We start from the raw sequence: 25,138 nt of genomic DNA, 5'->3' as shown, positions 1-25,138 counted from the left end.
ATCTACCCCTTCCTCCTGTCTCTCCCACCAGTACTGTACTTCAGGCCTCATTATCTATTACTGCTTAAAATTCTGCAGTAACTTCCTAACTGGTCATGTGGCCCTAAATCTTCATAGGAGGTCATTTCATTACCCTTCTTTTTGACATTTCTAGAGATGGGAGGTGTACTGTACCCTAAAGGCAATACATTCCCATGTTTGAAAACTCTAAATTGCTAGAAAGATCCTCCTAGTATTGAGTCAAAGTCTGTGCCTTGCAATGTCCACCTTATTCTTCAGTTAAATGGGTATAATAATAACCCTTCAGATACATGTTTTTCCCCTCCTTATTATGACCATGTCTATTTGAGGTCAAATTAGTTGGTATGAGTAGACACCTAGAAATAAGACAGGAGGGAGTCTGGATTCATTTCTCTAGGGGGTTGAACCAAGAATATGTGACCTGCCATCTTGGGACGAGAACATCCCAAACCTTCATATATGTCAACACAGCCCTCATGTTCCCCAGGTCCTTCCTGTAAACATGTCTGGTTCTTTATATACTTTGGGAGACTTGGATTCTAGTTTTCAGGCAATCCTTTACTGCATAAGTCTGAGCAAGTCACGAAAATTCAGGGCCTTGGTCATGTTTTCTCTTGTGAGATATAAATATTCTTGCTACTTATTTAATTCCAGGGACATCATATGATTCACGAGATCTGAGTTGTGTTGTATTAGGTATCTTGTCCCTCTAAGTCCAGCTGCTGCTTCCCTGATCCTGTCCATGACATCTAGAATGGTGTTTGTGTGTTTTTTAAAAAAAACTTGTTAGATGAGTTGTGTGGGTGTCAAGAACTTTGAACTCCTCTGGGAGAAATATATACCTTTAAAGTGGCATGTGTGTGAGGTGTATATTGGAAGCAGTGAAGTCGATGCTTGGCCAAAACCCATTTTGTGATGAGTCATTTAGTTTTACTGAAAACCTACTCCGTACTTAGCTCTGATATATAATGCGCTTTCTGAGACAGTTGTTAGTCATGTACTATTTTGCAAAGAGAGAATTTGGAAAGTCATTTATTCCACCCGCACACTGAAAGGCTTTCTGAATCTTTGGATTTTCCTCCACGTGTTTGGCATATCTCATTTTTCCTTCCAATTACATCTCCTAGTGTCTTTCCATCACAATGCATTTTGTTTATTCAGTAATGCCTCATGCATTTGAGGTGAATTAAGGAAAGGATAGAATTGGGGTTTGGGGTGGTTTTTTGTTTTTTTTTGTTTTTGGAAAGGATAGTATTTGAATTAAGTTGATTTTTATTTTCTGATATTCTTACTGAAGAGCAAATAGGGCAGCCATTTTGGTGAACAGCTGTGTTCCAGATCACTCATAACGTGAATTAAGATGTTGAATTAACAAGCTTGAATTACCAATGGTAAAGATTTCTGGTTTGGCTCTCTTTGTGTTCTGAACTTTGGTCAGCTGGTCTTCAAACCCTTATCCTGGGTCTGCCTTAGCCACCGCCTTAGCCAGGGCAGTCTCTGTTTTTTCATTCGCCGTAGATGTTAACAAAACACTACTCTTACTGAATGGAATCTCACTGCCAGACGGAGTGATTAATATTTCACTTGTGTTGTCTTATTTAGCTTGTGTGTGTGAGAGAGAGAGGTGTTATCAGAAGTCACTTGAGGACATGGTTAAAGGGAGCAAAGCAGTTTAGAGGAGGTTTTCATCGGTCAAACTGGTACTTGGCTTTTATTTGAAGCCCTTCATTTCACTGACCCAATAAAGGATTAAGTGCCACCAGTGAACTTCAGCCTTCATCGTCAATGTGGCACATCCAACTTCTCACTGGGAAGAATCAGAATACAGGGCTGCCTCATGAGGGTGATTTGGATGTCTGTTCCAGGAAGTCATCACCTACATTTGATCTAGAGGGGAGGGTACCCACCATAGCTTTCAGCAGGGCAGGATGTTAACAAATGGCTTGTTGACAATCTTATCGTGTTTCAGTTTATTACCAGAGAAAGGTGAGACCCCCTTGGAGTTGAGCACTGAGTGAGCCCCTGGGTAATGCTTTGTCAAAAGGGTAAGAAACATGATGGACAAACCCACTGGGGCCAGGGGAGGGGTGGGAAGGGAGGAGAGCTTATGGTGTAATGAGTGCATTCAGCAAGTTCTTTCACATGTGAGTAACCTTTGTGAAGGAAAAATGCTATTCTTGGTGTTGGATGTGCTACATTCTGTCACACTTAGAATTCTTCCTGCAGTTTTCAGACCAAAATCAGTCTTCTTCAGTGAAAAATAATTTTCAGTCCCTTGGTGTTTCATCAAAATAAAATTGAACTTCAAGAGCCATAGCTTCATGATCTAGCAGGATTGGGAGGGTGTGGGGAAGAATCATTCTCTCTTGCCCAGAGAATGATTGTGGATGAAAGGCAACAGGAGTTTAACATCAAAGGGAGCCGTGGGTCCCAATCAGAATGATTCTAATGTAATTAGTTTGCAATGGAGGATTAAGTTACTGCTGCCTGCTTAGAGAGTACGCTGCTTTAAGGCTCCAGTCTACACAAATTAAAATTAGCCTTTTTTCATTTACACATATGGAAAGCAGAATTTTAATGCGAATTTCACAGAACCTTGATAAGCACGGAGTTCCACAGATATCCTCTTCATGTTTCTTATTCATGGTTTCTGAGCCTCTTTTGATAAGCATTTGATAAGGTTTGATAATGAATAAAATGAAATCTCTTGGACTTGGGCTCTCTGAGGGGTTTGATGGCATTTTCGTATCTGTGCTAGTGTCTGACGGCCCCTGTATCATCATTTGTCTGTGAAAAGGAAAATCACACAAAGTAAAAAAATGAAGCATCTTAATTTAACTGCAAATTGCAAATCAGTTTTTAATGGCACTGGAGTGAGAATCTGATGTAAAGTGTGATAAATTACTCAGGTTTAATTATAAAATGGTAAAATGGCATCAAAACCCATCTGTAGAATCTTTGCTGAAGATGAGATTCTAGGATTTAGAAAAGAGAAATTTATATCTTCAAGGAACTTAAATGTTAGCATTAAATTAATTGAAGTGTTTCAGAATGCTGAAACTTATTGAGATTTTATGAAATCTCTTTGCTACTGAGTCCTTTCTCAGAAGGAGCCAAAGGCCCTCACTGACCTCAAAAAAGATAAACACTGAAGAACTTCAGCAAAACAACTTGTGATTTATTACTGTACATTCCCTTCGGATGTCTTGTCTCCTCAAAGAGGCTCTGTAGCCCATGTCAGGCCATGGAGTATTTCTTACTCATGTCTGCATCTCCCCTCAGGTCTAGCCTAGGAGGCCCAGTGGCACAGTAGGCACTTGGTAAGTCCTTGAGTTTAATCAAAGGCACAGTGTTCCAGTGACTATCAAGCTCTTGATTTAAAACTGACTACCTGGGACTTCCCTGGTGGTCCAGTGGTGAAGCATCCACCTTCCAATGCAGGGAACATGGGTTCGATCCCTGGTCAGGGAACTTAAGAACCCACACGCCACAGCGCGACTAAGTCCGGCCACCGTAACCACTGAGCCTGCGCGCTCTGGAGCCTGCGAGCCACAACGAAAGATCCTGCGTGCCGCAACTGAGACTGGACGCAGCCAAAAATTAAAAAAAAAAACAAAAAAAAAAACAAAAACTAACTACCTGATTGTTTCTGCAGAACTTTGGCCAACAGGGTGAAGTATTGTGTGGGTTAGGAAGCTGCCTCCAAAGACTGCGTCACTGAGCTTTAATCTCAGGATTGAAAGGAGCAGGCTCAGAGGCAAGGGGCCCAAGTGAGACCGGAGGTCCCCATTTGTCAAAAGCCCAACACCTAACAGGCAGAGAGCCTCCGGGACAGCTCAGGGCCTTTCCCTGCTAGCCCACAGAGTACCTTGTGTGAATTAGAATTAGGCACCCTTTCCTCAAGACGCTCTATTGCCACCTGCCAGGCGGCTGTTGTGTACAAATTTTCAATGGCTGTTTACAAAGGGCCCCTCCTTAGATATAATGTCCCTCTGTTGTACACATCCCGGAGCCAATGGCCAGGCCACTGTGTGGCCACCCCCCACTGCGCTGGGCCAGGCTGAAATGCCCAACTGCCCATGCCACCATTTGCTTTTGTCTACCAAATATGAGATATAAAATTTGAATTTGACATTTTTTCTCTTTGGACTTTTAGTTACAAAATTAATTCTTTACTTAGGTAAAGACTTCGACTTTAATCACAGTTATTAGCATGAGAAACTATTTGTCTAGCCTAGCACCCCAATGGGAAAAGTTGGATTAGTAAATTCAAGCCTTTCTTCACTTATTTTTGGATTGTGATAAAATATTTTTAGGCAAGTCATAAAGCCAGCGAGTGTCAGTCAAAGGTGGCGCAGAACCCAATATACGAATAGTTTCATTTCGAGGCCTTAGGATTGCTACAAATGCCATCCCCTTTCATTCTATTCTACCTCAGATTAAAACAGTTGAAGGTTTGTACTAGAAATCGTTGGGCCTGAAACTGGTGGAGAAGTGGATTTTTGTTTTTCAGCCTGTGGTCAGGGTTAAGAGTGGCAGAAGTAATTGAGATTTATTCATTCTGTGGCTTCGTGATCAATTTATGCAGGTTTTCAACGGTAAAAATACCACTTGGATCTCTGAAAGCCCTTGATATACTTTGGAATTTGGTCATAAACTGGTCCACTGCTTAAAATTCAGCACAAGGCGGTGTTTCAAAGGGTCTGAGTTTCTGAAATCTCCAAAGAATCTCATTTCTAGGCGGGTTTACTTGTAAGGCAACCCTAGATGCTAAGAGGCTTGGTGAGGCTTCAGAATACTCCTGTAATGGTGATCAAAAGTGTGCCTTTTCCAGGGTGGAGGAGCTCCACCTCTTCATGTGTATACATTGTTCGTTAGGGTTCGAGATGGCACAGCTGTCACGTGATCACGTGCCTTGCTGGCATTCAGTGGATCTGAGATGAGGGTCTTTCCGGACTCTGGCATTGCCCTGGCCACCTGGGGACAGTTCACAGCGGCCTCAGAGGGGTTTCCCATCGGCTCATCAGAGGACATGGTCTTTGCTGAGAAATTAGACCAGTTTTTCATGCAGTCGGACTTACAATTTTGTTTGTGATCATAATTTCTGGGTGAGATTTATGAGAAAACATGACCTGTGGAGTTGTTTGCTACAACCCGATGAGTGGCCTGGACTTTTGTGGACCTCTCTCCCTCAGTTGAGTAAAGCAGTCCAGGGCAGAAGAGAGAAGCTTTTGTTTGAGAGTCTGATAGCTTTCTGGGTGTTGTGGCCCGACACTCTGAACTAGGACACAATAGCCCAGAAGCTTGCTCCCTCCCTCTTCACTCTCTCCGCTCCCCGCCCCCTCTCTTCCTCTTTTCATGCACACATTCCCATCCTCCTTTTTTTATTTCAAGCAAGTTAATTCCCAACCTTGGTCATAGAATGAATGACTAGAAAATCATCCCAACCTTAAAAATTCAACAAAAAAACATATTGATGACTAAGCCTCCAAGGCCCTGAAGGACACATCATCTCTGTACCAGGATGTCTCAGCCCTCATGCAAAACACACAACTTTCTTACACTCTCATGCTGCCACTCTGTCCTGTGCGCTGTGGACGTGTGGCCGGCCGGAGTAACCACGTGTGCATGTGAGTACTGAGACGCATGCCGCCGAGGGAAAGTGCCTTCTTACAGGCGCTCAGCGTCACCCTGCACAGATGGAACCATTTAGTGCTACTCAAAACCCCAGCAACTATTGACTTGGAACTGAAATAAACAGAATAAACATACCTACGCCTAAGTAGAAATTGGTAGTTCCAACTTCTAGCTTTTTTTTATTCCATCAGAACTATTGATAAATTCTCAAAGACCAAATATCTCTAAGACCTTCTGATGGGTGGTATAATTCGTTTTTTAAAAAAACTCTTTAGTGAATAACTTTCTGTTTTTTAACTAAGAAGCATCTTTAGAGGGTTCAAATTCTATATTGTTCCACATGAGCACCTACCATATGCCAGGCACTGTGCCAGTGCCTTTTTTTTTTTTTTTAATTCCAGGTGCATCAGGTCAGGTGGTCTTGTGAAGTGGGCACTATTACTCCCAGGTGCAGACAGACACAAGTTAAGAGAAGTCTAGAAAGGTGGCCAGGGTCACCTGTTTTTTTTTTTTTTTTCCTTCCAGTTTTATTGAGGTATAACTGACATACAGGACTGTTACATTTAAAGTGTACAGCATAACGAGTTGACTTACATACGTCATGAAATGATGATCACAATAAGCTTAGTGAACATCCATCATCTCCTGTTGATAGAAAATTAGAGAAATAGAAAAACTACATTGTTTGCCTTGTGATGAGTACTCTAGGATTTACTCTCTTAACAACTTTCATATGTAGCGTGCAGTAGAGTTAAGTATATTGATCATGTTGTACGTTACATCCCTAGGACTTATTTATCTTATAACTGGAAGTTTGTGCCTTTTGACTCCTTCATCCAATTCCCCCTCCCCCACCTCCACCTCTGGTAACCACAAATCTGATCTCTTTTTCTATGAGTTTGTTTGTTTGTTTTTGAAGTATAATTGACCTACAACACTATGTTAATTCCTGTTATGTAACATAGTGATTTGATACTTCTCTACATTCATGATGATTACCATAAGTTTGGTTACCATGTGTCACCATACAAAGATATTACAAAATTATTGACTATATTCCCCACACTGTACATTTCATCCCCTGACTCATTTATTTTGCAGCTGGGAGTTTGTACCTCTTAATCTTCCTCACCTATTTCTCTCATCCCCCAACCCCACTCCCTTCTGGCAACCACCTGTTTGTTCTCTGTATCTGTGAGTCCGTTTCTGTTTTGTTATGTTTGTTCCTTGTTTTGTTTTTCAGATTCTACATATAAGTGAAATCATACAGTATTTGTCTTTTTCTGTCTGACTTATTTCACTTAGCATGATACCCCCTCTAGGTCCATCCATGTTGTGTCAAATGGCAAGATTTCATTCTTTTTTTATGGCTGAGTAATATTCCATTGTGTATATATGCTAGATCTTTTTTATCCATTCATCTATTGATGGGCACGTAGGTTGCTTCCATATCTTGACTATTGTAAATAATACCGCTGTGAACATAGTGGTGCATATTTTTCTTCTAATCAGTGTTTTTGTTTTCTTCAGATAAATACCCATGAGTGGAACTGCTGGATCACATGGTAGTTCTATTTTAAATTTTTTGAGGAATCTCCATACTGTTTTCCACAGCGTCTGCACTCATTTACATTTCCACCAACAGTGCATGAGGATTTCCTTTTCTTCACATCCTCATCAACACTTATTATTTGTTGTCTTTTTAATAATATCCATTCTGACAGGTGTGAGGTGATATCTCATGGTGGTTTTGAGTTGCATTTCCCTGATGATTTGTGATGTTGAGCATCTTTTCATGTACCTGTTGGCCATCTGTGTGTCTTCTTCGGAAAAATGTTTATCTAGATCCTCTGCCCGTTTTTAAAAATCAGGTTGTTTGGTCTTTTGCTCTTTAGTTGTATGAGTTCCTTGTATATTTTGGATATTAACCCCTTATCAGGTATATTGTTTGCAAATATCTTCTCTTCAGTAGGCAACCTTTTCATTTTGTTGATGGTTTCCATCATTGTGCAAAGCCTTTTAGTTTGATGTAGTCCCATTTGTTTATTTTTGCTTTTGTTTCCCTTGCCTGAGGAGACATATCCAAAAATACGTTACAAAGACCAATGTCAAGGAATGTACTGCCTATGTTTTCTTCTAGAAGTTTTATGGTTTCGGGTCTCACATGTAAGTCTTTAATCCATTTGAGTTTATTTTTGTATGTGGCATGAGAAAGTAGTCCAGTTTGATTCTTTTGTATATAGCTGTCCAGTTTTCCCAACACCATTTACTGAAGAGGTTGTCTTTCCTCCATTGTATATTCTTGCCTCTTGCTCATAGATTAATTGCCCACACAAGTGTAGGTTCATTTCTGGGCTCTCTATTCTGTTCCATTGACCTATGACTCTGTTTTTTGTCACCTGTTCTTGACCAACCTCCAAACTCTTTCTTTTTCTCCCCACCCAGTGGCAAGGAAGCTGCCACACGGAGGGTGAAATGGCAAGCATGGTTCCAGCCAGTAAGTGTTTACTGGGTACCTGCTGCGTGCCAGCCACCAGGCTCTGGGAGCCCAAAGCAAGTAAGCCATGGCTTCTGCCCTCAAGAAGCTCATGCCTGGTAGACTGCATTGCCCCCACTGTGCAGCTCACTGGGCTGCAAGGAATGTAATGTGTTCAAAGCTCAGGGATCTGGGAGGAGAGGGAGATGGGGGTCTGTGTTCCTTATGGGCCAGGTCTGAGCCCTGGGAGAGTGAAAACTAGACATAAGAAGCCGATCCATTTGGGGGGAGGAGGGGCTAGAAGAGACTCTGGATCTCATGTTCAGCCCTAGCTGGGGCACCCCTTGACTAAAGTCTCTGAGGATATAATGATCTGTGGCTTTGTAGGTGGTGGGTTGTAGCACTAGACATGGGGGTAGGGAAATTGTCAGGAGGCTATTGTGAAAGTTCAGGGAGAACAGGACATGATAACCTCCACGGGGATTAGAATGGGCCTTGGTGAGAGGTATAATCAGGAATTTCTTGATCAGCGGAAGCCAATTCTGAGGGTTCTAGTTTGAGTAATGAGGGCAGTGGAGGTGCCAATGACTGGGAAAGGAGAAGAGCAGGCTTCGCAGAAAAGATGAGTTCCGTTTATCCATATTGGCATCTGAGCTCTGAAGTGGATTCTGGTAAATATCCCTACCACAGCAGCAACCCTAAAGGCTGGAGATGGGGATTTGGGCATCATCAGCACATTTCAGAAGACTCTGAACTGGCCTTGTGCCGCTAACCCCAGCCCCATCCAGCCCCTCCTGCTCACTGCAGCCAGATTGATCCGTCCGAAAGCATCTTTTTTGTGTACCTGTTGCCATCCCAGGCAGAAAGTGCCAATGGCCCTCACTGTCTGGAGTGTGAAGGTCTAACCTCTCAGCCTACAGTGCCCCTCTGTCTGATCTGTCTGATCCCTGCCTTCCTGGGTCAGGACTTCTCTGGTCACAAGTGACAGGAGTCCAGCACAAACTAACTGAGGTATCAGGGGAGTTTGCCAGTTAACATAATCAGCTGGGGTTAGGGATGTGTGTGCCACTGGGATCCTTCTGTCTCCTGCTCCTCTTCTCTTTGCACAATGATTTCATTCTCTCAGCCCAATCTGTCAACATAAGGTGAAGCAACCTCCATTCTTCCAGTCTCATGACTTTTTCACAAGCAGGTAGGGTGTCCTTCACTCAGTTCCCTTAGAAAGATCCCAGGAAGAAATTTGGTTAGGCCACCTTGGGTCAGGGATTTAGCCAGGTCAGCCAGCAATGTCCAGGGAGGTAGGTTTGAACCACATACTTAGAGAAAAGATGGAGCTCTCCTGGAGAGAGAAAAGGGGTGCTTGGGGTGTTAGGGGGAGAGGCTCTGCCTGCTCTAGCCCTCTCCTCCCCAAACAGCACATTTATCTGACCAGGCCCAGCTGCTCTTAGCTCAAATGCCCAAAGCACCCTTACTGTTCTCAAGTTTTATCCTCAAGGGCCAACCCTGATAACCCCATCTTCTCCTTCCTACGCCCCCACCCCATATGGGGCCTTTTTGACATGGGAAAACCAAAGGATAAAGAGGTGGCGTAACTTGCCCAGGCTAAGGAGCTGCAGGGGCAGGGATGAGATCCCAGCATTCTGTCTCCAGAGCTCAGGGATGTGTTAAACTATATCCTGTGTGGGCTTCTAGGAGAATGTGCCCTCCTGAGGGTAGGGACCCAGCCTGTCATCACCCGCCAGCAGCCTGAAGGTTGGCAAACTGCTTGGTCACCATTGTTGTTGGCCCCAAGATGGTGCCTCCGCAGTCTTTTCCTTTCCATCCACAGCTCCCAGCCTGGGGATGTGGTCTTTCTTGGTGATTTGCACAATTTAAAATTCTGTAGGAACTGGGAAGCTTTCCTTCCACGCAGGGAGAGAATAAAATATTAGTTATAATACAGATGCCACCTTTTCCTAATCCTCTCAATGGTCTCCCACAGCGGCTCTGGGGCTTTTCCACCGGTGGTGGTGAGCACACGCCCCTCATCCCCGGACTTAGGGACACAAACCTCCTGAGAGTCCGGGTCCCCCTGTTGTGCCTGATTTGAAATGCAGGATCGCACATCACACAGCCGTTGCGAGAGGAGACCCTGAGCTCCATTCCTCCCTAGGCTGGAACAGCTTTTTCTTCCTCAGAGAACTGTTGAAATGTGGGTTTCCTTGTTAATCGAGGTTCCCAGCACGTCGGTAGAGCTGGCTCTGTGCCTCCAGAATGTGTTTTCCAACCATCTCCTGGGCTCCAGCTATTCCAGCCTGTCAAGACCAGACTTGCCTGCGGTGTGGGGCTCCAGAGATGTTCATTCCAGATTAGAGTGATTTTTGGAGGCGGCCTCAGCAAGCTAGGACTGGTCCTGGCAGTGTAACCGGACCAGAGGGCCTGAGGCAGGTGAACAGCGAGGCTTCTGAAGAACATTAAGGTAGCCAGTGGGCACTTAAGTACCAGGCTGCTTTCCTTAACTGCTTTCCTCCCAGGTACTGACCCACCCACCATGCCTGTGCGTCAGACCTTAAACACCTCAAACGTAAACTGTTCATTTTATTTAACCAGGTGAGTAGCATTCTGATATAGGCCTATAAAAACAGTTAACAGTGCATGCTGTCTGTGTGCCACGGTATGTGATAAGCACTTTATGGATATTGATCCATTTCATCCCTATTAACCTCTCGTCATATGTTATTATCCCCATTTTGTAGACCAGGAGCTCTACAGAGAGGTAAAGTCACGTGCCCAGAGCCACACAGCTGGTGAGTGGCACGGTGACCTATGGATGGACGGGGCAGGCTGGCCCGAGCTCTTAAACACTGTGCTGTAACATCCGATGACATCAGGGTTATGAAAATGCTGGCAGTAGGAAAGTAGTAGCTAGACTCAGATTTCCATGAAAAGCAGCAATGATAGTAATTGATGAATTTTCATTCAGTTGGACAGTTGTGGGCCTCATCCATCCCCTCATTTGCTGTAGTTATCCGTTTACCTACCTCTCGTCTCAGACCCCAAAGCTAACGACTGGGACCGGAAGAAGTTTTAGAAGTGGAGCCATGTGAGTTGGGTAACCCTGACACAGTAGTTACTAAGCCCTGCCTCCATCCCTCCCTCCCTCCCTCCCTCCCTCCCTCCCTTTCTTCTTTCCTGCTCAAGGTATACTTATTACTTAATTTATGTACATAGCACATTTTCTTACCCCTCCTCCCCATCCTCCCCACCCCCACAAAAAAAGCACTGCTCTCAAATCTCTGATGGATCAGACTCAGGCAAGACTTGGAGTAGAAGATACGTGTCCAGCCTGCATCTTTCTCTCACGGTGGCTGCGGGTGGATTTGGTCCCTGGAATGAACCTGGCAAGACTCGTGGGCAGAATGTTCTTGATGCAAAGCCTAGCAGCTTCCCTTCCTCCGGAGGTTGTGCCCCAGCTGCTGTGTGTGGTAGAGCTCAGGATAGCCAGGGCCCGTGCTGGCACAGTGAAACCCTATTCCATCTTTGGCCTCCCCTCGCTGCCACCTCCTCCCCTCAAGATAAGAGGCTCAAGAAACAAAGAATCAGACTTACCTTCCAGGAATGAAGTTCAAATTTAGGGGCAAATAGTTAGAGAATTTGAGCTTGAAGAAAACGTTGTGTTACTATAAGGTGGTCATTAGTAACATTTATAGCAATTGTTTGAGAGATCGATTATTTGTAATTATTTTCTTGCTTTCTCTGGTAGTTGAAGAACATAAGGTCCAAAAGTCAGTGAGTACTGCACTTCCATTCAGTGTAATCTGCTTTCTTATATGGTCACCCCTCACCAACCACGGGGTTGACAGCCCATCAAAGTACCTACCTACAGTGGCAAAATCAGAGTCAGCAAGGTCAAGATGTCATAAAAGAGGCACCTGGGAAAAATAAAAGTTGCGTTAATATATGTGATTAAAACAATGAGTGAAAGTTCTAGAAGGCATCCTCTCCCAAATGACCACTATTTAATCATGAGAGTGACCATATGTGGGTGACTTCTGAATTGCCTCTTCAGTCGTTTGGGAGACATTGCCCACATCATCTGTAGACGCAGAAGCTCCCAGCGGCCCCCTTGGCTCCTTTTAATGCAGTAGAACCAGCCCTCACCGGCTTGAAATGAAGAGCCCTTTGCAATTCTTGCTCGCTCTGGCTCTGGCTACCCCCCTTCCTCCCACCCCCTCCCCCTTCATCTCCCTCCCTTTCCCTTCTCCTCTTCCCCCTTTAAAATACAAGTCTGGACAACTGTGTAACCCCCTAACTTTTCACAAATCATGCAAGAGCTTAAGGGCATATTTTCTGAAGTCTGGTCTTCCGTCCCAGATTATTTGAGAGGGTCAGTCTTACAGATCTTTTCTCTCTTGTCTAGGTACTTCCCTAGAGTGCCCCAGCTCCTGAGTCTGCAGGGGGAGAGAACAGTAATTCTGGACTTTCCTCTAAGGAGTTAGGACAGAAGTAACAAGAACTGATTTTTTATTTTTGGTAACAAGTGCAAAAGAATTTTATCTCAAAACCTGAAGTAAAAGACTGTCCCATATAAAATGCTACAGAAGACCTTTGATATTTATGGGATGCTGAGAAAGAGACAGGGGGTGGAGGATGGGACATGGCCTGGGTGTCGGCTCTCAGGGAGCAAGGAGAGTATGGGGATAGCTTTTGGGGTCTGGGCGAACACAGTTTCAGTGGAGGGTTACACAGAGGATAGGACCTGCTGGTTGCTGCATTTTCAGAGCTCAGGCCAAGAAGAAGTGGACCCAGGACTCGGCACAAGGGATTTAGGCTAGGTGTACAGACTGTCAGGGTGGCTAAAGAGAGGCCAGGGTCACAGTATCGGTTAGGATTTAGCTCAGCTGCCAGTGACAGGAACACCCAAAATAACAGGCTTAAAAAAGCTAGAAGATCACATGGAAGGCCTGGAGGCCGGCAGTCGAGGGCTGGGGTGTTGGCCTCACCGTTGTGAGGGACCTGGGCTCCTTCAGGATTCTGCTCCCCTGTTCCTATGGTTTGTCCTCTTCCTCACTATCCAGGATGGTTTTGCAGCTCCGGCCATCACATCTCAGCTTGGAAGTCCCACCAACATGGCAGTTTACGCTTCCTTGGCCAAAACTTAGCCATGTGGCCACATCTCCCTGTAAGAGAGAGACTGAGGAATGTCAGTCATCCTTTAGCTGTGTGGCAACCCGCCCGGTTAAACCAGGGCTTCAAATAATTTGAGAGGAAACAGGAGAACCTCCATAGCTAAGAAAAGTCATAGGCATTGGGTTATTTGTTCATTCAGTGAGTACGGAGTAACCATTGTGTTCAGGTATTACCCAAAGGCAGCAGGGAAGAAGGGAGATGGGCTTCTGGTCTCGGGAAGCTTATTATCTAGCAGGAGGCAAGACAGACAATAAACAAATAGCAAATGTGGCCTGGTTGACAATCTACATTCTGTACTCAAGTCTTCCCAACGAGCTGTCTTCAGAGGTACCTGTACATAATTAATGATCGAAGCCGACAGTGTCAAACATCAGTGCTAATGCCGGCGGGCGCTGCAGGCAGCCAACATCAGTATCCCTTTGATAGGAATTCAGCTCATCCGTCAAACACTCCGGGGGGGCCTGCACTGTGAGAAGAGGAGGAGGGAGAAGTAAATAATTAGTAAGCCAGAGCCCCACCTTGAAAACAGCCCAGGAGTCATTCTGTGGCCAGTGCCCTCGTGGGCTGAGGATACGAATCCAGCTGTAAAATCCTAGGTCTTTTTCTTCTTCTTGAGTGGAGGAGGTTTGGGGGGCTCTTTCCTTGCTAAGGTGCAGGACAATGTGATGAGGATAGTTTTGTGATTCCTACAGGCCTTTGAGGCCAAGCTGGGGAAGTTGAGAAAACACAAGGACACAGCCTTTTCCTGCTCATATGACCTTCAGCCACAGTCCCTGAGCCTGGTTTTGCTGGGAACCAGGCAGGTGTCCAAGTTCAGTTCACATGTTGTAAGTGGGCGTGGGTTCTAAATTAAACCCGGAACAAGTGCTACCCACCCAGAACTCCTGTCCCGGCCGCTATGCAGTGACCTAGATTCAGTGGTTCTCAAACTACTTGAGGTGAAGAGCCAGTCCTTTGTTTTGATTTAAGTTTCCTTTTCCGATCTGTCATGAAAAAATGAAATTAAAATCACATACAAAGTACAAATTTAGACTTCTGTTAGTAGATTCAAGAGACATTACTCTGTCCAATTGCTCTAAACGTTTCTAAAGGCGAACTCAATCCTGAACTGGAGTTTGCCAGTAGCAAAGAATTCAGAGCCATCATGACAGCCCAGGGACTACACTTTGGGCAGCACTGTCCTGCAGACCTGGGGCCATGGGCTGGCTGGGACTCGGTCCTTCCCAGCTCTGTGTTAGGACAGCTCTGAAGGAGAATGAGGAAGCTCTCTGGGTGGCCTGGCACATCTCTCCCTGGCGCCCCCTGCCCTGCTCCCCACGTTTTCAGCTGCTACCCGAGTAGACTGATAAAAGGAACGGCTTGGCTGATTCTCCTATCATAGTCCCCGAGTGCAGGTGAAAATTTTACTACACGCTCTCTGCAGCCAGAGAAATGAAAGTTCACAGCTAACTGTAATCATTATCCAGGCTCCTCTACCTGACCAGGGCTTTGGGCATATACTGGTTTGATTAGCAAAACAGCCGACCGCAAGGCCGGCGTCTCCAGCCAGCTGGCCTGGGCTCGCCGGCCCCAGCAGGCTGGGAGATCACTGGTGACCCTGTGTGTTGCAGTTCTCCAAGGAGAGGCACGTCATGGACAGGACCCCGGAGAGGCTGAAGAAGGAGCTGGAGGAGGAGCTGCTGCTAAGCAGCGAGGACTTACGCAGCCACGCCTGGTACCACGGCCGCATCCCCCGACAGGTACCCGCCCCCACGCAGGGTCACACGCCCGAGGCTACCAGGAGCGAGCCCCGGTTCAGCCAGAGCGCACTACTACAGGGTGGCCTGTGGTGACTTAACGTAGACCCGTCTCTAAGGAGACCTTGGGAAGAGCTAAGGTTAGGAATCCAAAGTACGTTTCCCCTTGGCCGGTGAGTGGATGAAGGGGAAGCCGCTGTTCTGTGGTTCTGTAAACAAGGCACAGGCAGAAGGCAGCAGCGCAGGGCGGTACCCAAGGGAATATGAGGCTGGGCTGTGGTTCAGATAATTGAACTCTTGGCCGGCTGCCTGCAGCCTCATACCCTGTGGAGCCTGCTTCCTTCTCAAGGCAGTGGTTTAATTTCAGGTGAACAGGGGATATCATCAGGGCGGGTGACCCAGAGCGACAAGGCCGCCTATGCCCTAGTGGGGCCGGCACTTATTCGCTCTCCATCCCTCCCCTCCCCGGCCCCTGGCCCGGGGGTGGGAAAGAAGAGGAATTATACCAGCGACCACAGACTCACGGCCAGAATGTACTTTGTGTGATTGTCCTCTGGGTCATAGCCGTGAATGATGTTTTTGTATTTTTAATAGTATAGAAATTGAAAAATAGAATAAGTGTAGAATTGAGGTATAGAGTTTCCCTTGGGTTTTTATCGTAACCTGATCTGACCAGTCACGCAGGACAACATGACAGGAAAGGGGTAGCTGAGGGTGAGGGAAGGGCATCATGTTGTGAACGGGTTTTTTTTTTTAATGTAGCAGCTTTCTCAGCATTCTCAAAGAAATAATCCTGATTCTAACTTTGTTTTTTTTCTTCTTTTAGTGTAAAATTGATTGTAGAAAATAGAGTAAAAAGAAGAAAATTATACTCTTACCTGTAATTCTCCCTTCTGGAGATAACCACTATGAACATTTTGATATAAATCCTGCCAGACTTTTCCAAGTCAAGTATGAGCTCATGCTGCATATAGCTTTGCAGCCCACTTTCTTCCCTTAATGATATATCCTGGGAATTTTCTCCTGCTCTGACATGTTCTTCTACATCAGTCTCCGTTGTCTGTGCCCACTGTATGCTTTCTCCATTCTGTACTGGCCGCTCTCGCCAACATCCTTGAAGATACCTACTTGTGTTCATGACTATAATTATTTCCTCAGGCTCAATTCCAAGAAATGGAATTTCTGTGTGAAAACATTTTTAAGGCTAAGATGCAATTTTAAGGTAACCATGGTAGCATACTATTCTAAGCTAGCTGATTAAATGTTGGCATGTCCTAGAAAACTTATCAAAGTTTATAAATCTGATGTCTGTCACCACCATCATTCTCCTTATCATGATCATAAAATTTGTTTCCCATTTGCCATGAGTGTAAATTTTCAGCTATACATCTTTCCCAATTGTATAACTAAAGACTGACAATAATAATGATAGTTACAACCAACACTTTAGTCCTTTAAACCTTTATAGCTATTCTGTAGGTGATATTATCCCAGTTTTACAGATGATGTAAACTGAGTGAAACTTGTCCATGTAACTTGTCACCCAGACGAGCCAGAATGCAAACCCAGGCAGATTAGCTACAGGAACAACCATACTACAACACAGTATAAATTCTCCTTTTATTATAAACATCAGCATCATTATAGCTAATGAGTTTTTTTAGCATCTGCTGTGTTCCAGGCATTGTACTAGTGCTTTGCATATAGTGTGTATGCAGGTATATAATCTTACAAATAACTTTATGAGATGAGAGACCTGGCCCACTTTGTTCCAGGCCCTCCAGAGTAATCGGTGTGCCCAGAACCACGGTCAAGGGTCGATTCCACAGTGCCTGGACTCCATGTGCATGTGGACCCTCCTCCCCATCGACCAGGCCTGGAGAGGGGTGTCTTAGGAGAGGGCTCTGAGGGTGACTCGTAGGTGACAACAAACACCCTCCTCCAATTGTTGGGGGAAGGGGGAGAATCAGACCCACCAGACACAAATTTTCTTTATTATTTTCCATCACTTCATATCCTTCAGGTCTGCATAAATATCATCTTCTTGTGATATCCTCCTAACCACAGTATTTAAGGGGACAGCCCTCATCCCGATTTACTTCTTCCTCAGCTTTGCAACATCTGACATACCATACCTGTTGCTTGTTTGTCCTCACTAAAATAGAAGCTATCCACTAAAAACAGAAGCTCTGAGACAGCGGGGACTCTGGTCAGCTTCATTCACTGCTGTAAACGCAGTGCCTACAGTAGTACTTGGCACATAGTAGGTGATCAGCAAATAGCTCTTAAATGAATGAGTGGGTCTTCTAAGAATCTGGCATTTGACAAAGAGCCGACTGAGGAAGAAGAGACATGATAGCATTGTCCTCTGTTGGCCCAAAGAAGTGGGAGCAGTGCAGCTAAGCTTGCCTTGCCTACTCCTCACTCACCGTTTTGTCCCAAAGGTGTCAGAAAACCTCGTGCAGCGAGACGGTGACTTCCTGGTTCGTGATTCTCTGTCCAGCCCCGGAAACTTTGTCCTGACCTGCCAGTGGAAGAACCTCCCTCAGCACTTCAAGATCCGCCGGACGGTCCTGCGGCTCAGTGAGGCCTACAGCCGAGTGCAGTACCAGTTTGAGATGGAGAGCTTCGACTCCATCCCCGGCCTGGTGCGCTGCTATGTGGGCAACCGGCGGCCCATCTCCCAGCAGAGCGGAGCCATCATCTTCCAGCCCATCAACAGGACGGTGCCCCTGCGGTGCCTGGAGGAGCACTACGGCACCTCCCCCGGCCGGGCCCAGGAGGGCAGCCTCGTTGAGGGAAGGCCGGACGTGGCCAAGAGGCTGAGCCTCACCATGGGCAGCCCCCAGGCCCGAGAGCAGAGCTTGCCCAGGGGCAACCTCCTCAGGTGGGTCAAGGCCTCCTTGGTCGGTGTCAGGAGCATGGGGGACCCTCTGGCTGGGACCGGGCTTAGCCAAGCAGGCGCTCCCCCAGGAACAGAACCATGAATGACGTTAAGAAGAATGTCAGTTGTCATTGGAATAAGTGTCACGAGGCAGTGCGTGATTGGTTCCCAGTTGAGTTGGTGCCGAAAATAAATGATGCGGTTGCTGAGGAAGGGGACGGCTGACTGGGAGAGACCTCCCAGCGAAGGCGGTAAGGGTTCCGGCTAGTCTGAAGGCTAGGCAAAGTGTGCATAGATGCTGCAAAGGGAAGGGTATTCCCAGGGAGGGAGGGGGCTCAGCACAAGCATAAGAGTAGAGCTAGAAAAGGGGCGAGTGTTGTTTGGACGGAGGAAACTGGTGGAGCTGGAACACAGGGTCCGTGCAGCAGGCTCGCGGGGGGAGGTTTAGGGAGGTGACTGACCCCCACCAGATTGGGGAGGCCTTAATGCCAGGCTAGGGGATTGGAGGAGCCTCAGAGACTCAACGTGGGGAACGGGATGTCCTAAGAATCGGACGGGACAGCGCTGTGCAAGAGGAGCGAGGAAGGGGAAGAGCAGGAATAGCAGCTCGCGAGCCGCGGAGGGTCAGGCTGTGCGGGGGGGACTAGGGCAAGGGTCAGGAGACTCAGAACCAGCCTTCTCGAGACTCTTCTGCGTGAGGGGGAAGATGCAGAAGGTCCAGTCAGATACCCCGCGGGAGGGACCGGAGGGCGTGGACTTCAGAGGATCCACCAGTTGTTCCAGCTGAGATGTGACTGTGGGCTTGCTGAGGGCCAGTGTCCAGCAACGGTTCTGGGGTTCAGGAGGGAAGTTAGGCCTGAAGGCTTAGACGAGGGCTTGGTCCAGAGGGAGAGGGTGGTTGACTAGGTCAGAACAGACGAGATTCCTAAGACAGGAGACGTCACGAGCCCAGGGGCTGCAGTCTGGCCCTCGGGGGATCTCGGGGAGAAGAGTTCAGAGAAGTGGAGGCCGGGCTGAGGCGCCCCGCTGTCGACTATGAGTGGCGTGCCCTGCGTTAATACAGGACCTGTCTCGTGGAGAGAGGAGGCAACTGCCAGGAAAGGAAAGCAGGCAAGAGGCAGGCATGGTAGGGCCCCAGCCCCTCAGTTACACGGCTCCCCTTCTCCGGCTCCCTGGCATCCAAGCTTGCGCAACATATTGTATTCCACTCACTGGTTTTCTTTCTGGGCCAGGAGGAAATGTCATAAACTGTAATCTCTAGACTGCAAAAATCCAGAAGCAAAATACAGGACTCTGTGAGTAATACGAATGACGGCTGTGTGCTACTAGGAAGCTCTGGTAGATGTTAGTCAGCGTCTGGCGGTGGACCCTGCTGCCTGTCCTCAAACGCTGGTCCACCCCTGACCTGGTCAACCCTGGACAAGCTACTTACCTGCTCAGGGCCTCAGTTTCCTGGAAAGGTGAGGCTTTTGGGGGTTAAATGGTTTAAGATCTGCGAAGTGCTTCAGACAGTGCCGGCCCATAGAAAGTGCTAGGTGAGTGTCCATAATCCTAATAATTATTGTTTTCTGGAGAACAGTAGAATGCAGGACTCAGGGCAGTTGCAGGGAAGGAGGCAAGAGCTGACATTCAGAAATTCTCCTTTTCATGGTAATAAGATCGGACGTGAGATCCCTTACAATATTAAAAGGGGGCCTCTCTTCTGTTTCTTTTGTGGGGGGCGGGGGTTGGCTGCTGAACTGGTGAGCAGGCAGTCAGTGTCATGAACAGAGCCAGGATGACCCACAGAACCCCTGCCAGGAACGGTGCTGGGGAGGAAGGCCGCCTGGTCAGCCCTCAGCAGCCTGGATTTAAAATACAGATTTATTTATTTATTTTTTTTTTAAAGATAAGAAATGAAAGAAAGGCTGAGAAAGTCACTAGGTCGACAATACAAACCTAACAGAGCCACTCTTCGGATTGCCCTTTGAGAGCAGAGCTCCCTAAGCCTTGTCACCCATTGGCACAGGTTGCAGGCCCAGAGATGCCTAATCGTAGGAGTGGCGTGGGCTCAGCACGGAAGATGCCCCGAAGCCCCGCCCCTCCGCACCAGCGGCTCCACACCTTACCTGACGTCAGGCCTGCTGGTTGGCTGCCCGCTGCCGGCATAGGTGTGTGCTCTGCCAGGCTGCATTCCGGTCCGGTGATGGGGCCCTGGAGTCCGACCGCTGGCAGTGATCACTGCTTAAATATCGCCTCGCTGAAGCTATTGGCTTTTGGAATTTGCCCTCTGCCCTGCTTTATCTCTGAGGGGTTGCTGGAATTTCTCTGTTGATGGAAGTTTGGGGGGGGGTTGTTTTGTTTTATTTCTTTGGTGCCTGCAAAGGTAGGAAAGAACTTGGTGATGTCTGTAACATAAGCTTGTCGGGGGCGTTGGAGAGGGGGAGGCCGATTAAAGTTCATTACGACTTGGCTGGTGCAGTGCTTTCTGTTTTAGCAAAAAAGAAATTCTGTTCTTTCGTGCTAATTAGAGAAATTCCCGGTCTGAATTGGCAAGGGACAGAGGAATGCTAGATGATCTTGTCGTTTTGTTCCACCTTTTCCCGATTCGGCCCGAGGAGGCTGGCGTCGCGTATGACAGCCTCCTCGGGCAACCCTGCAGGTTATCTGGGGGACGCTGAGATTTGCACTGAAATGGAAACTGCCCCGCAGCTTCCTTCCTAACCGTGGCACTGTGAGGCCTGGTGGTAAATGCATGTTAGTTACACAAGTCTTTCCTTCTGGGTCTGTAAGTAATTTTAGGCGCCGTTAAAAGTACACATTCCAGTTCATCAGATTTTCCTGAGAGTATCTTGAAACTTTTACCCTGATCTGCTCAACAGGATGGAAAGGCTCACAGGAGGCAGCCTAGGACCTAACTGGATTGGTCCTGAGGACGCAGGGTCGGAGCCCACGGCAGAGTCATGTACTAATCGCCCGCATCAGTAATTTCCACCCTCCACCAGACATTCCTTTACTCTTAGGCTGTGCGGGAGCACTCTCATTCTGAGCAATCTTTTTTTTTTTTTTTTTTTAAACTTTCCATGACGTTGCCTAAAGGTTTTACGATTTAATGACATGTTTCTGCCCCACTTGTCTTTTGCTTCAGAAATAGAGAGAAGAGTGGTAGCCAGCCAGCCTGCCTGGATCACATGCAGGACAGAAGAGCCTTGTCCCTCAAAGCCCACCAGTCGGAAAGTTACCTGCCAATTGGTAGGTCTTTGGGAATTTGGGAGGAGGGTGACAGTGTTTCCCTGATTTCCTTCAGACTGTTTCCCCTGCTCCATCTGGTCACCTAATTTGGGAATGACAGAAGACTCCATGTCTGCAGGCTGTAGGATGAGGGGTTTGTAGAACTATATCCAAATGCAAATCACCGAGCTGGATGCTTTATGGGTGCTAGCTTTTAGGCCTCATAACAAGCCTTCACGGTGGGCACGGTTATCGTCTTTGCGGCTGAGGAAACTGAGGCGCAGATATTAAGTGACCTGCCTAGATTCATCTGTCTAGTAAGTGGTGAAGCCCGCATTTGAACCCAGGTTTCCTGATTCTAAGCCCAATTGCTAACTGGTGGTCTTCATAATGAATGCACCTCTCCCTTAGTCTCCTCCCTGGGCAGACGGTGAGTGGGTCAGTCCTGGGGCTCCCGGTAGAGACCTCTCTTCCTCTCCATTCTCCTGCCATAACCAGAAGAGTGAGATGGTAGGGAATGTGGGGAAATCAAGTAAGCAATTATGTTAATAGGCGACGGGATTGTTTTCCATTATTTTTGTAACTGACCTTCCTTGGGGAACCACAAGGTGATTTTCCTGCTGCCCCTTTGTAAACCGCTTGGATGTGGGCTATCTCAGTGTCTTTTTCTCCCTTCCCTGTGGCTTTGAGAGTGACTCAGGGACCCCCCTTTATGCTATGCGGCTAAAGACTTGTGTTTCTTAGGGCAAGGTTAGATCACTCACTGCCTTCCAAGCTCAATGTAGTTCCCTGTTCTGACTGTGCTAACCTTCTGTGACCATAAAATGACATTGCTGCCCAGCTGTCGGTGGTTGCTGGGATTTAGAATTCCCCCAGAAGTGGGGTGGGGCCATCTTAGCCCTTGACATCCTCTAGACTGCTCTAGATCGGGCCTGCGGTGGTCATACTGACTTATCTTTTGTGGGCGAAAATCGAAATCCTAGGGCCTGAATTGAGGGCCAGGAGCTGTCACTCTAGTTTGGTCTGTTTCATGTTCTTCTCACAGCTGAGCTTTTTCTGACCCTCCCTCTCTTATCCTCCACAGGTGGTAAGCTGCCCCCTCAGTCTCCAGGCGTGGGCACAAGACCCTGCCCAAACTCACCAGTTTTCAGGACAGGCAGCGAGCCCACCCTGAGCCCAGCGGTGGTTCGAAGGGTCTCCTCGGACGCTAGGGCAGGGGGGGCGCTGAGGGGCTCAGACAGCCAGCTATGCCCCAAACCGCCCCCCAAGCCCTGCAAAGCGCCCATGCTCAAGGCTCCCCGGTCTCCGTCCACCTGGCTCAACTCAGAGGCCAACTACTGCGAACTGAACCCAGCCTTGGCCGCAGGCTGCGACGGGGCAGCACGGCCGCCCTTCTGTGCCCAGGACAGCTACGTGGACCTGCTGACCACCAAGCAGAACGGCGGGACGGCTGCCTGGAACTCTGACACCAGCTACTTGATCCTTGATGATGATGACGGGGCAAAGCCTTGGGAGCCGCTGCCGACCCAGAGGGACAAGGGGCAGGAGGACGAGGGTACATTCGTGACACCCCTCCTGGAGACTGCCTCCTCCTTCAAGCCCAACGACCTTGAGTCGAAGCTCCTTCCTCCTGAGAACAAGCCGCTGGAAACCGCGATGCTGAAGCGTGCGAAAGAACTGTTCACCAACAACGACCCCAAGGTCATCGCCCAGCACATGTTGAGCATGGACTGCAAGGTAGGTGCCCGGCGGGTGGACTTGGTTGGACTTCCGAGTGTTTGGAAGGGGGATCTGTCTGGGCCTCATTCTGCCTTACCTTGTGACTGCTTTGCTCACAGGAAAACTCAGATGATAACCTGGGTGTGGGGATTTATTTAAGGGGTGGGGACCACAGGCCGGGACAACCCTTGCCCAGGCAGGAAGCTTGTACAATTCACCCGAGACAGGTATGCAGGCTGCTACCCAGAGCCGTGCCTTCCCTCTCCCACCCCTGCTGTGTCCTTCTCCCAGCTGGCGTGGATTTTCAAGTTCTCCCCCAGCCTCAACTCCAACAGAGCTGGTGAAGTCAAGTCCAAAGAAGAGTAGATTGTAGACGAAAATGTAGTTTCTGGAGTAGCAGAGCCTTGGTTGTTTTTATTTTCATTGTACATGCTACATGTGTACATTATATATTTGTTTTATTGTTATGAAAATGGTCTTTAGGATAAACATTTTTAAAGTTACTTGCTCAATTTAGAAAAATTATAAAATACAATTATAAGATACAATTTTAGAAAAATTATACAATACAGATTAAGAGAAAAGAAAAAATAAAAATCACACAAAATCCAGCTTCTTGGTGATCACTACTGTTAACATTTATTCCGCAAATAGATACATGTAAATAATAATTGCATGCATATCTATTTGTTTACCACAGAAATGGCACAGGTCTATACATACCATTCCAAACCCTTTTTGTCTTCCATCGAACAACATGTCATGACTGTCTTTCCATCTGACTACATAAATCTGTGTTTACATCATCATCATTTTTGATAAGAAGCGTTTCTTTTAGATATGGGTGGCTTTTGTTCATAGCTGGCCCCAAGACAAGCTCATCCTTCAGAGAGAAATTTCTAGAAAGCAGGTGCTTAAGTCTGGGGTGTGCTTAGCCCATGCCTCAGTATAAGGAGACAGATTCCTTCTTTTGAGCAACAGATAAGGACTTAAGAGAGATTTAAAGTCCTTTTTCATTTGTAGCTCAGTGGAGTCAATTAACTTCAAAGATCAGGGCTTATTGAGGAATTGAGTTTTCCTAAATAAATTTCCTGGGTCATGAATCATGACAGGAAATCTAATCTCAGAGTACCCCCACAGGGAGTTCCTCAGTTGATTGAAGCTCACAGGGGCACAGAGGGCCTCCCAAAGTTCCTTAATAAGGAACATTTAGCAGGTGCTGCCTGCTCTGGGGTGAACGGTCTGGGGGGCTGCCAGGAAAGGGGCTGTGTTGGAAGAACAAGGGCTGTTCGTGTGGTTGGCTGGGTGTCCTTGGGCAGTGCCCCAAGCAGTCAGATAATTTGCCTTGTTAAGACCTTACCTCACTTTAATGTGAGCTAAACCTGTTTGGGCAGGAATAGGATTTAGGTCTTCTGTTCCAGTAAGTAGCTCTTATCCTGGGCCCTGGATCTGAGAGCAGAACCACACCAATAGGCCAGGAGCCTGGCGTGAACCCGTCTGGGTTCTCCACAGAGGAATCTCCTTGTGGAACCATGGGTCCGGGTTTACAGAACAGCCTAATTTCCAGGAGGAAATGAATCCTTCCCCCTGTGGCCTCAGGAGGGGCTTGGTGGTAGTCTAGGAGGGGGTGAGACGCCTGATCACTCTTTGCAGGAGAGTCTGGAACCTTCCCACTGCCTTGGAAGTCTGTTCTCAACTGAAGGAATGTGCAGCCTGCCCTCCTTCTTGTTCTGTTTCTGTTTGCATTTTGTCCTCCTGGTGAGGGTCCCACTCCCCCGTCTGCCTTCAGGCACCCCTGGAAGAGGGGCTGGACAGAGCCCCCAAGCAGCGAGGCAGAGACCTGAGCAGGAGCCCCCTGACTGACCCCTGCTCCCAGCCCCCAAGGGCAGGGCTGTTAAGTCTTCCTTCCTCCCTCCAGAGTCCCCTGCCATTTCCTTATTCTCTTCCTGAACCACCCACTTCAGGGCTTTGCCAACAAAGCACGCGCAACTAGCGTCTGTAAGAGGGAAACAGAACAAAGGCTGTTGTTACTGACTCTAAATGCAACCAGATGGGGCCACCAGAAGCCGAGAGCAGGCGCTGGGCAGCATCTGGGGCCCAAGTGCTTGTTCCCACCTGCGCACAGAGCCCGGGGTGTCAGGACAGGTGGATGGCCCTCAGCGCCTGGAAGCTGCCTGCGCAGCAGTGTGAGCCCCTCCCTGGGCTGATCCCCTCCCATTGGCCTCACTCACCCGCTGGGCTCTGCAGAAGCTAGAAGGGAGGCCCAGCGGCCAAGGGCCTGGCCTC

At 47.5% G+C, this 25,138-nt stretch overlaps 1 protein-coding gene across 3 annotated transcripts in view; it reads left to right on the top strand.

Annotated features, from left to right (window-relative positions):
• Positions 1–25,138, top strand: part of BCAR3 (BCAR3 adaptor protein, NSP family member) — a 236,700-nt gene that overhangs the window by 192,069 nt on the left and 19,493 nt on the right. For all 3 annotated transcript variants that reach the window (XM_059069871.2, XM_059069880.2, XM_059069899.2), the window contains 4 exons: positions 14,914–15,042; positions 17,484–17,926; positions 21,051–21,154; positions 22,218–22,870. In XM_059069871.2, coding sequence (XP_058925854.1) covers positions 14,914–15,042; positions 17,484–17,926; positions 21,051–21,154; positions 22,218–22,870 — 1,329 coding nt within the window. The remainder of the gene's footprint in view (positions 1–14,913; positions 15,043–17,483; positions 17,927–21,050; positions 21,155–22,217; positions 22,871–25,138) is intronic.

This window comes from Kogia breviceps, chromosome 1, assembly GCF_026419965.1.
Source record: "Kogia breviceps isolate mKogBre1 chromosome 1, mKogBre1 haplotype 1, whole genome shotgun sequence".
In the NCBI taxonomy this organism is placed as follows: domain Eukaryota; kingdom Metazoa; phylum Chordata; class Mammalia; order Artiodactyla; family Physeteridae; genus Kogia; species Kogia breviceps.
This window is presented reverse-complemented; position numbering and strand designations above follow the sequence as displayed.